This window comes from Pristiophorus japonicus, chromosome 2, assembly GCF_044704955.1.
Source record: "Pristiophorus japonicus isolate sPriJap1 chromosome 2, sPriJap1.hap1, whole genome shotgun sequence".
NCBI lineage: Eukaryota > Metazoa > Chordata > Chondrichthyes > Pristiophoridae > Pristiophorus > Pristiophorus japonicus.
In genome coordinates this window covers 35,059,769-35,072,301 of record NC_091978.1, presented here as the reverse complement: position 1 = coordinate 35,072,301, position 12,533 = coordinate 35,059,769, and the positions used below count along the sequence as shown (strand labels likewise).

At 48.1% G+C, this 12,533-nt stretch overlaps 1 protein-coding gene across 1 annotated transcript in view; it reads left to right on the top strand.

The window, feature by feature from the left end:
• Positions 1–10,466, top strand: part of LOC139229922 (leucine zipper putative tumor suppressor 3-like) — a 43,283-nt gene extending 32,817 nt beyond the window's left edge. Inside the window, exons 2-3 of the mRNA XM_070861558.1 lie at positions 1,063–1,899; positions 9,319–10,466. Of these exons, the coding sequence (XP_070717659.1) occupies positions 1,063–1,899; positions 9,319–10,029 (1,548 nt within the window). The 3' untranslated portion in view covers positions 10,030–10,466. The remainder of the gene's footprint in view (positions 1–1,062; positions 1,900–9,318) is intronic.
• Positions 10,467–12,533: the final 2,067 nt, after the last annotated feature.

Genomic DNA, 12,533 nt, shown 5'->3' with positions numbered 1-12,533 from the left:
AGCTCTGGAACTCCCTCCCTAAACCTCTCCGCCTCTCTCCCTCTCTCTCCTCCTTCAAGATGCTCCTTAAAACCTACCTCTTTGACCCATCTGCCGTAATTCCTTCTTATCTGGCTCGGTGTCAAACTTTTGTTGTTGTCTTATAACACTCCTGGGATGCGCCTTGGGGTGTTTTACTGCATTAAAGTCGCTATATAAATGCAAGTTGTTGTTGTTGAAAGCTTTGGGCACAGTTGCAGTGTAAAGTCAACAAGAATCCAGATAGGGTCCAACCTGAAACCAGAGCAGGGTGGAGTCTCGTTCCACTTCACTCCAGAGTCGGGCCAAACCTTAACTCTGCATATCTACTACACGAGCTTAGCATTGGTGTGAAAGGAAGGCTACTTCATGATGCTGCAAGAGTGGTAGGCTGGCATTGTGGTGTCCGGACCAGTGTGGAGCAGTTCCCATGGGTTTCTGCCCATTACAGTAAAGTTTTCCAGTATGTGCTCCTGGGGGATGAGGTTGCACACCAGCAATGCAATTTATAAAAATGGCCTTGCAGTGTAAATGCAAACTAATCATCATCATAGGCAGTCCCTTGAAATCGAGGAAGACTTGCTTCCACTCTAAAAGTGAGTTCTCAGTTGACTGTACAGTCCAATACGGGAATTACAGTCTCTGTCACAGGTGCACTTGTTCTCTGCATGCTCTCGGCGACGAGACTCGAGGTGCTCAGCGCCCTCCCGGATGCTCTTCCTCCATTTAGGGCGGTCTTTGGCCAGGGATTCCCAGGTGACAGTGGGCATTTTGCACTTTATCAAGGAGGCTTTGAGGGTGTCCTTGAAACATTTCCTTTGCCCACCTAGGGATCGCCTGCCGGGCAGGAGTTCCGGGTAGAGCGCTTGCTTTGGGAGTCCTGTGCCAGACATACGAACAATGTGGCCCACCCAACGGAGCTGGTCAAGTGTGGTCACTGCAAACTAAATGTCAGTGGTATTGGATCACGATGTGTTCAAGATAAACTGCCTCAGCCAGTTGCTCATGACAAAATGTGATGATGTGTCTATGCTTCCTCTGCAGAACAACGAGTCATTGATCAGGCCCTCGGCTTTCAAGCCAGTTGTTCCCAAGAACTTCCACTCCATGCAGAACCTCTGCCCACCACAAAGCAATGGGATTACGGATAGCAGGAAAAGCCTTAATGCGCATCACACCAGTAGCAGCAGCCCTTCAGGAGGGAGAGTTGGATTGGACAAGGCAGGCCACAGTAGGACTATAAACCATGGCGGGGGCATGTCTGATTCTGGCCGCAACTCACTGACCAGCCTTCCTACATACGGAACGGGCTACAGCCAGCACGTTGGGCCAATGAGTGCTTCTACAAGCCACATCAATCGCCTGGGAACGTCGTACGCGGAGAGGGGAATGCTGGGGTATAACGGAATATCTACCTCCGACAGCGGACGGTCTTCCAGTAAAAGCGTGGCTTCCTTCAACAAACTCAACCATATGCACGAAGCACTGACATATCACTCGCCGTCTAATGATGACATCATTCAGGACCTTGAAGACAGGTTGTGGGAGAAGGAACAGGAAGTTGTGCAGATGAGGAGAAGCCTCGACAAGAGTGAAGCAGCGATAGTGCAAGTCTTTGAGGAGAAGCAAAAGATATGGGAGCGCGAGATGGAGGACCTGAAGCAGAATTATGCAAACAAGCTCCAACAGGTGTCCAAGAAGGCCCAGAGAGCCCAGCAGGCCTTGCAGCTTCAGATCTTCAAGCTCCAGCAAGAGAAGAAGAAACTACAGGAGGACATTGGGCAGCTTCTGCAACAGAGGGAAGAACTGGAGAAAAAATGTATGTCTTTTAAAAAAGAGCAGTCCGAACTCCTGCCCAGACTTGAAGAGACCAAATGGGAGGTAAGGGACATTTATCATTGACGTCACAATATGTTGCTCATGACTACCCAATTTTATGTTCACCTGAACGTTGCTCCTGCTGAGCACCACTCCCTGGCTGAGAGAGCACAGGCAAATTGCCCTTCTGGGCCTCTGCAACCATTCTACTCACTGTTTCCTCCTGACACCACACCAGTGACTGAGAATGCAGTACATATGGAATCACTACACAGACCTATCTCCTACCAGTCAGTGTCAAAACACATTGTAGGAACATAGTAAGGGGTTTAGCAGGTTTGAAATTGGATAAATCCCCAGGCTCGGGATGAAATGTATCACAGGCTGTTAAGCGAAGCAAAAGAGGAAATAGCAGGGGCTCTGACTATCATTTTCTAGTCCTCTCTGGCTACGGGTATGGTGCCAGAGGATTGGAGGACTGCTAACATGGTACCTTTGTTTAAAAAGGGAGAAAGGGATAAATCGGGTAATTACAGGCCTGTCAGCCTAACCTCGGTGGTGGGAAAATTATTGGAAAAAAGTCTGAGGGGCAGGATAAATCTTCATTTAGAAAGACATGGATTAATTAAGGACAGTCGGCATGGATTTGTTAAGGGGAGGTTGTGTCTGGCTAACTTAGTTGAATTTTTTGAGGAGGTAACAAGGAGGGTCGATGAGGATAGTGCATTTGATGTAGTATATATGGATTTTAACAAGGCTTTTGATAAGGTCCCACAAGGCAGACTGGTCATGGAAGTAAAAGCCCATGGAATTCAAGGCAAAGTGGCAAGTTGGATCCAAAATTGGTTTAGAGGCAGGAAGCAAGGGGTAATATTGATGGGTGTTTTTGTGATTAGAAGGCTCTTTCCAGTGGGGTTCCGCAGGGCTAAGTAATCGGTCCCTTGCTTTTTGTGGTATATATCAATGATTTAGACTTGAATGTTGGGGGTATGACTAAGAAGTTTGCAGATGATACTAAAATCAGCTGTGTGGTTGATAATGAAGAAGAAAGCTGCGGACTGCAGGAAGATATCAATCAACTGGTCAGGTGGGCAGAACAGTGGCAAATGGAATTCAACCCTGAGAAGTGTAAGGTAATGCATTTGGGGAGTACTAACAAAGCTTGGGTACACAATAAATGGTAGGACACTGAGAAGTACAGAGCCTTGGAGTACATGTCCACATATCCCTGAAGGTAGCAGGCCAGGTAGATAAGGTGGTTAAGAAGACAGACGGAATACTTGCCTTTATTAGCTGAGGCATTGAATACAAGAGCAGGGGGGTTATGCTTGAACTGTGTAAAACACTGGTTAGGTCACAGCTGGAGTACTGCGTGCAGTTCTGGTCACCGCATTACAGGAAGGATGTGATTGCACTAGAGAGGGTATAGAGGAGATTTACAAGAATGTTGCTTGACCTGAAGAATTTTAGCTATGAGGAAAGATAGGCTGAGTCTGTTTTCCTTGGAACAGAGGAGGCTGAGGGAGACCTTATTGAGGTGTATAAGGGGACTGGGAGAAATTTAGAACTCAGCAGAGGAGGACAAAGGGTTTGATTAGGGCAGGGAAAATGGAGTACGAGAAGAAGCTTGCAGGGAACATTAAGACGGATTGCAAAAGTTTCTATAGATATGTAAAGAGAAAAAGGTTAGTAAAGACAAACGTAGGTCCCCTGCACTCAGAATCAGGGGAAGTCATAACGGGGAGCAAAGAAATGGCGGACCAATTGAACAAGTACTTTGGTTCGATATTCACTAAGGAGGACACAAACAACCTACCGGATATAAAAGGGGTCGGAGGGTCTAGTAAGGAGGAGGAACTGAGGGAAATCCTTATTAGTCGGGAAATTGTGTTGGGGAAATTGATGGGATTGAAGGCCGATAAATCCCCAGGGCCTGATGGACTGCATCCCAGAGTACTTAAGAAGGTGGCCTTGGAAATAGTGGATGCATTGACAGTCATTTTCCAACATTCCATTGACTGGATCAGTTCCTATGGAGTGGAGGGTAGCCAATGTAACCCCACTTTTTAAAAAAGGAGGGAGAGAGATAACAGGGAATTATAGACCGGTCAGCCTGACATCGGTAGTGGGTAAAATGATGGAATCAATTATTAAGGATGTCATAGTAGTGCATTTGGAAAGAGGTGATATGATAGGTCCAAGTCAGCATGGATTTGTGAAAGGGAAATCATGCTTGACAAATCTTCTGGAATTTTTTGAGGATGTTTCCAGTAGAGTGGACAAGGGCGAACCAGTTGATGTGGTATATTTGGACTTTCAGAAGGCTTTCGACAAGGTCCCACACAAGAGATTAATGTGCAAAGTTAAAGCACATGGGATTGGGGGTAGTGTGCTGACATGGATTGAGAACTGGTTGTCAGACAGGAAGCAAAGAGTAGGAGTAAATGGGGACTGTTCAGAATGGCATGCAGTGACTAGTGGGGTACCGCAAGGTTCTGTGCTGGGGCCCCAGCTGTTTACACTGTACATTAATGATTTAGACGAGGGGATTAAATGTAGTATAATTTGCGGATGACACTAAGTTGGGTGGCAGTGTGAGCTGCGAGGAGGATGCTATGAGGCTGCAGAGCGACTTGGTAGGTTAGGTGAGTGGGCAAATGCATGGCAGATGAAGTATAATGTGGATAAATGTGAGGTTATCCACTTTGGTGGTAAAAACAGAGAGACAGACTATTATCTGAATGGTGATAGATTAGGAAAAGGGGAGGTGCAAAGAGACCTGAGTGTCATGGTACATCAGTCATTAAAGGTTGGCATGCAGGTACAACAGGCGGTTAAGAAAGCAAATGGCATGTTGGCCTTCATAGCGAGGGGATTTGAGTACAGGGGCAGGGAGGTGTTGCTGCAGTTGTACAGGGCCTTGGTGAGGCCACACCTGGAGTATTGTGTACAGTTTTGGTCTCCTAACCTGAGGAAGGACATTCTTGCTATTGAGGGAGTGCAGCGAAGGTTCACCAGACTGATTCCCAGGATGGCGGGACTGATCTATCAAGAAAGACTGGATCAACTGGGCTTGTATTCACTGGAGTTCAGAAGAATGAGAGGGGACCTCATAGAAACGTTTAAAATTCTGACGGGGTTCGACAGGTTATATGCAGGAAGAATGTTCCCAATGTTGGGGAAGTGCAGAACCAGGGGACACAGTCTAAGGATAAGGGTTAAGCTATTTAGGACCGAGATGAGGAGGAATTTCTTCACCCAGAGAGTGGTGAACCTGTGGAATTCTCTACCACAGAAAGTTGTTGAGGCCAATTCACTAAATATATTCAAAAAGGAGTTAGATGAAGTCCTTACTACTAGGGGGATCAAGGGGTATGGTGAGAAAGCAGGAATAGGGTACTGAAGTTGCATGTTCAGCCATGAACTCATTGAATGGCGGTGCAGGCTAGAAGGGCCGAATGGCCTACTCCTGCACCTATTTTCTATGTTATATGTTCTATGTTCTATTCGGCCCCTCGAGCCTGTCCCGCCATTCAATGAGATCATGGCTGATCTTCTACCAAAACTCCACTTTCCTAGACTATCCCCATATCCCTTGATTCCTTTAATATCCAAAAATCTATCGATCTCTGTCTTGAATGTGCTCAAAGACCCGTAGCCTTCTGGGGTAGAGAATTCCAAAGATTCACCAGCCTCGGAGTCCTAAATGGCCAACCCTTTATTCTGAGACTGTGACCCCTGGTTCTGGACTCCACAGCCAGGGGAAACATCCTCAATGTATCTACCCTGTCAAGCCCTGTAAGAGTTTGTGCCTAATTGACGTCAGTCATTCCAAGAAATTCAAAAGGAGAGGAAAAAACAAGAAAGACAAATTACTAAACAAATTACAATTGATAATTCGACAGAGTCAGCAAGTTTAGTCAATGGGCAGCTGAGCTACATGGACCAAGAGGCCCTCAGTTCCATCCTGGTATTTGCTGAGCAAGCGGTATTCGGTCAGTGCTGCCCGGTTAGGGAATGAAAAAACTCACCAGGGATCGCGCCCTGTTGCAATTGTATGTGTGCTATGAGTTGGGATAGGTTTCGGCTCAGGTGCGCTGACCTGGTGAATACTCTGTTGACACTTGTAAGAGCAGATTTTCCAGCGGGCACAGGGCAGGTGCAGCACAGCTCGGGATGCCGATGTGGCAGTTATCTGTGGTTATCCTCCTCAGGGCCATTTGCCTGACCTATGAACTTAGAAGCATACGAGCAATCATGGACAGGAAAAGACCCTCTGGTCCACCCAGCCTGTCCCAAACAACTGTGATACCATGTGCATCACTCTATACCTCACCCAAAAGCATGTGATCTCCTGGGAAAGGCAAAAAGACTTAGATTTATAGAGCACCTTTCACAACCAGCGGACATCTCAAAGCCCTTTACAGCCAATTAAGTACTTTTGAAGTGTGGTCACCGTTGTAATGTAGGAAATACGGCAGACAATTTGTGCATAGCAAGCTCCCACAAATAGCAACGTGATAATGACCAGATAATCTGTTTTTTTTTAGTGATGTTGATTGAGGGATAAATATTGGCCAGGACACCGGGAATAATTCCCCTGTTCTTCTACGAAATAGTGCCATGGGATCTTTTACGTCCACTTAAGAGGGCAGATGGGGCCTCAGTTTAACGTCTCATCCAAAAGACAGTAACTCCAACAGTGCAGTGCTTCTTCAGTCCTGCACCGGAGTGTCAGCCTTGAATTTTTTTGTGCTCAAATCCCTGGAGTGGGATTTGAACCTACAACCTTCTGAGTCAGGCGAGTGTGCTACCCACTGAGCCACAGCTGACACCATATAAAAAAACATGTAAAACCCCAGGCCAATAAGGGAAGGGGGATTAAAATATGGTAAATTCCTCTCTGACATCCTTAGGGGATTAAAACTAGTACAGGGGATCTCTCGACCCTGATAATGCTATGCAGTGCATACTATTTGTAAGAGGTGATCTCCACCCCTGCCAGAAACAGGTCCAGCTCATGCACGAAGGAATTTAATAAATCCACATCCAATGCATGAGCCGCCAGCCTGTTCCGGAGGCTCATTATTCTCTAGGGAACTCCAGGCATGGGCAAAAAGCCCAGGCTAGGCCCCGTGCCCTGAAAATCAGGAGCAAATCGAAGGGCAGCTATAAACCTCTCAGGCCTCGGGCCTTGAAAATCTAAGCCTCCTGGCTGCTAATGTTGATCAATAACCCGAAGACTCGGAGCGCTCAAGTCTATGGAGGGAAGGGGCATAGATAAATTAAATATAAAACGTTACCTGCCTGCCACTTCCCTAGGCACCGGGTTCAACAAAATCTACCCTATGCTGCCTAAGCTCACACATAAAGAAAGACAATAGGAAAAGGGTGCCAGAGGAACCCATGGAACTGCATCACAGAAATTGAAACCTTCAGAGGAGGAGTAGAGGGAGACATTTGTGTCAAAAATATTGTTCATAAACAAAATAGTTATATTGAATTACAATGAATCATTTTAAATCTGAGATCAATAGATATGTGCTAGACAAGAGTATAAATGCATATGGAGCCAAGGCAGGTGGATGGAGCTAAGATGGCAATCAGACATGATCTCACTGAATGGCGGAACAGGCTCGAGGGGCTGAATGGTCTACTCACGTTCTTGCATTTCTATGGAAATAGGCCACTGTTGCAGAACTGGATTTGGAACCGCCGTGTGTTAAAGGTATAGTCTTCCTGGGAATCTCAAATCTGGCACCAAGCTTATGGTCATAGAATGATGCAGCACAAGAGGCCGTTCGGCCCATCATACCTGTGCCGGCTCTGGGGTGGCTTGACCCATCCACCTCCACGGAGGTGTGTGGGGGACCTGACCCATCCACCTCCATGGCACGAACCTGGTATTGCAGTACTTCCAGGAACGGTGCAGTGGCTCTAGGCCTTTTGGCTAAGAGCATTGGCGCAGAGTGATCCTTGGCGTGTGCAAGGTGACCTCTGGCGTTTGTGATTTGACAAAGAATTGGAACGATTGGCTACGAATTTCAAAAAAAAAAATAGCTGTGCCGGCTCTTTGCACGAGCTATCCAATTAGTCTTACTCCCCCTGGTCTTTCCCCATAGCTGAAGGACGGTTTCCATTTCAAGTATCGATCCAATTCTCTTTTGAAAGTTACTATTGAATCTGCTTCACCCACCCTTTCAGGCAGCGCATTCTAGATCATAACAACTCACGGCATTAAATAAGTTTCCTCCTCCCCTCTCTGTCATCGTAGATAGTTTGGCCTTCACTGTAAGCAACATCTAAACCCATAGCCTTAGGAGTTAAGGGGCCACTTTCTGTATTCCTTTTTATTTGTTCCGGGGATGTGGGTGTCGCTGGCAAGGCCAGCATTTATTGCCCATCCCTAATTGTCCTTGAGAAGGTGGTGGTGAGCCGCCACCTTGAACCGCTGCAGTCCTTGTGTTGAAGGTGCTCTCACAGTGCTGTTGGGGAGAGAGTTGCAGGGTTTTGACCCAGTGACAATGAAGGAACGGCGATATATTTCCAAGTCAGGATGGTGTGTAACTTAGGAGGTGAACTTGCAGGTGATGGTGCTCCCATGTGCCTGCTGTCCTGGTCCTTCTAGGTGGTAGAGGTCGAGGGTTTGGGAGGTGCTGCCGAAGAACCCTTGACGAGTTGCTGCAGATGGTTCACACTGCAGCCATGGTGCACTTGTGATGGAGGGAGTGAATGTTTCAGGTGGTGGATGAGCTGCCAATCAAGCGGGCTGCTTTGTCAGGTGTCGAGTTTCTGGTAAATACAACCTCAAAGACATAGTGAACCCTGTTATCAAAGCCTTTGAGCATGACATGATTGTAACAAGATAACTCGTCTCCCTTCCGATTTGTCTTACTCCACCGACATAAACTAACAATTGCCAAACCCTGTTTTCGTGGAGATAGTGTCCCTGTAAAGCTATAGTGGAGTCAGTTATTGGTAAGTGCTGCTGGTTACATTTCAGATTTCAGTCCATGGGATCTTGCGGTGAAGTGGCCTGTTTTGGACCACAAATCACAACAAGTTGCATTTATATAACGTAGTAAAATGTCTCGAGGCATTTCAGAGGAGCGATATCAGAAAATGTTCGACACCGAGCCACATAAAGAGGTATCAGGACAGATGGCAAAAACCCAGGTGAAAAAAGTAGGTTTTAGGGAGTGCCTTAAGTAGAAGGCGATGGAGAGGTTTATGGAGGGAATTCCAGAGCTCAGGGCCTGGTTGCTGAAGGCACAGCCGCCAATGGTGGGGCGAATGAAATCGGGGATGCACAAGAGGTCAGAGTTGGAGGAACGCCGAGACATCGGAGGGTTGTAGGAGGTTACGGAGATTGGGTGGGGGGGGGCGAGGCCAGGGAGGGATTTGAACGGCGGGTTGAGAATTGTAAAGTCAGGGCATTGCTGCACCGTTTTACAATGCGCTCTCTCTCTGTATTTGCCGCAGGTGTGTCAGAAGGCCGGCGAGATCTCCCTGATGAAGCAGCAGATGAAGGACTCGCAGGCCGACGTGGCCCAGAAGCTGAACGAGATGGTGACGCTGAGGAGCCAGCTGAAGGAGGCAGCCTCAGCGCTGCGGGCCAAGGAGGAGCAGGTCCTGGCACTGAAGGACTCCGCCGGCGCCAAGAGCATGGAGCTGGAGGTGTGCGAGAATGAGCTGCAGCGGAAAGCCAGCGAGGCCCAGCTGCTGCGGGACAAGCTGGGCCTGCACGAGGCGGAGATCGCGGGTCTGAGGCAGGCCCTGGCCGGCGCCGCCGGCCGGCAGAACCAGTGCGGCGAGGAGCCGGCGGAGGGGCCGCCAGACAGCTCGGCCTGCGAGAGCGACGAGGCCAAGGTGCAGCGGCAGAACGAGGAGGCGGTGAAGGCCCTGAAGAAGCAGCTGGAGCGGTTGCAGGGGGAGCTGAGGCTGGAGCGGCAGCAGCATGAGCAACAGGTGTCCCACTTTGAGGAGGAGCGGCAGACGTGGCAGGACGAGAAGGAGAAGGTCATCAAGTATCAGAAGCAGCTGCAGTTGAACTACGTGGAAATGTACCAGAAGAACCAGGTGCTGGAAGGCAAACTGGGCGAGATAAGCTCAAAGGCCAATTCCCCCACGGCTGACGACATCAAGCAATGGACACCATCCCGGCTCGAACGGATAGAATCCACAGAAATATAATCTGTGCAAATCACTGTGACGCTTTACATTGGCGTATAAGTGGGACCATTTACACGTTTTGCCTAAACCTATTTCTGTTAGATTCACCAATCACCTTGGGGGCTAGACTTTCCACTTAGATCGCTGGTGCCCAAAAAATGGCGATGTTCCAGCCTTAGCGATGTTTCAGCCTTCATGATCATTGGAACATTGCCCATTTTTGGGATCGCGATTTTCGGCTTTTTTTGGGGGGGCAATAGCCCAGCGATGCGAAACGGGCCTCAGCGATGTGGAAGGCCAGGTTTCCCCAGCAACAGCCTTCTGTGCATGCATTTTTTTTTGTCTTTTCTCTTTGCGTTAGCACTATGTCCACTATGGTCCAAAAAGCCACAATTTTCGGACCCCTCACTGTTACTTTTTGAAACTGGGTGAGGATGAACCTCCCCCCAGCCCCCGACTTTTAAGGGTGTAATGTATTTGCTTCAAGAGTTCTTTGCTTAAGAATTCATAGCAACACATTGCTGTTAAGAACTAGTTGGTTTATTAGCAAAAGGTTTTTACAATCACACTCCACACTACCAGTTCATCCACCAGGCTCACAACCAGCTGCCTTATCGTGGATTCCCCCAAACCCAACTGGCTGGGGTTTTATTGAGTCTTGTGAACATCACGTGACTGGCTAAGCCGCTCCCAACTCAACAGCTCTAGAAACCAGTGAGCATGCTCACAGGTGCATAGATTACAAAGGTAAAATTGTATTTCCTTCCCGTTTCTGTTCCACCAACACGCTTCACCGTCTGTGGACACCGAGAGCAGGGTCAGGTGAGCTGCTTCCCGCTCTGATGCTGACGGATGTGCAGATGCAGCCAATGGGCTCCCAGTCCCAGTCTCATTCCGTGCATGGCGCTCTGACACCTCGTATCCCTGAGCTTTGGGAGGCCTTCAACTGATTGCAGTGAAATAAACTACTGCGGAGGCTGGGAATCGGAAATAAAAAGCAGGAAATGCTGGGAAACATTCAGCAGGACAGCCAGCACCATCATCCTTCCCGTCATTGAATCACTCCCGCCCTCCACCCTATCGCAGAGCTTCCCCTCTCATTCTCTCCTCCTCTTCCCACCCCCCTTCCCTGTCCCTGCGCTTGCTTAAAACCCGTTAAATCTCCAACAACTCCCAGTTCTGATGAAGGGTCATCGACCTGAAACGTTAACTCTGTTTCTCTCTCCACAGATGCTGCCTGACCCGCTGAGTATTTCCAGCATTTTCTGTGTTTATAAAGGGTTTCAGTCACGTATTCCAATGATTCGTAGCCCAGAAGCTTCCCTAGCGTGCTTCTGGTCCTGTTGCATCATAAAGTGTCTTACTTCCACATGATCTCATTTTATATTGCTTCATTTTTGAATTCTGTCCTCCCCTTCTCCCCCCATTATTTTTGTTAGGTAAGGATATTAAGGGATATGGAACCAAGGAGGGTAAATGAAGTTACGCTGCAGATCAGCCATGATCTAGTTGAATGACGGAATGGGCATGAGGGGCCGAATGGCCTTCTCTTATGTTCTATTACCATGGGATCCAACCTGTGCCATTGTGCAGTAAAAATCTGCACATTGAAATGAAGGGACAAGCTAATGGTGAGAGAAATCTTCCACCCCCAGCACATACTGTGTAAATGGCCCCATTTATCCCTGCAGTGTATAAGTACATGAACTACCTGTACCAACCATCAGTTTCTGTGAAGATGCCACAGTGGGATCACATAATCCATACAACCTTAAACATTCACTCCCTGCACCAGCGGCGCACCGTGGCTGCAGTGTGTACCATCTACAAGATGCACTGCAGCAACTCGCCAAGGCTTCTTCAGCAGCACCTCCCAAACCCACGACCTCTGCCACCTAGAAGGACAAGGGCAGCAAGCACATTGGAACACCAGCACCTTCAAGTTCCCCTCCGAGTCACACACCATCCTGACTTAGAAGTATATCGCCGCTCCTTCATCGTCGCTGGGTCAAAATTCTGGAACTCCCTCCCGAACAGCACTGTGGGAGTACCCGCACCACATGGACTGCAACGGTTCAAGAAGGCGGTTCATCACCTCAAGGGCAATTAGGGATGGGCAATAAATGCTGACCTTGCCAGCGATGCCCACATCCCATGAACAGAATTTAAAAAAATACAGAGCATTGTGCTGCAAAGAAATGACACATGTGTCAGTATCCCTCTCTCCCTCTTGTGAATACAAGCAACACTGCCACAGAGTTTTTACATTTCAGTAGATGAATAATCCACGTTGAATAATTCTTAGAACTCGTACAATACATTGGGAATGACAACACAAATTTCAGTTACAAGCCCCACACTACAGTGTACTTTGCTGAAACCATTGTATTGTGGATTGACAACCCCCGAGGCCATAATCATAGACTAGAATGGTTACAGCACAGAAGGAGACCATTCGGCCCGTCGAGCCCGTGCCAGCTCTCTTCAAGAGCACTTCAGCTAGTCCCACTCTCCCGCCAATCAGT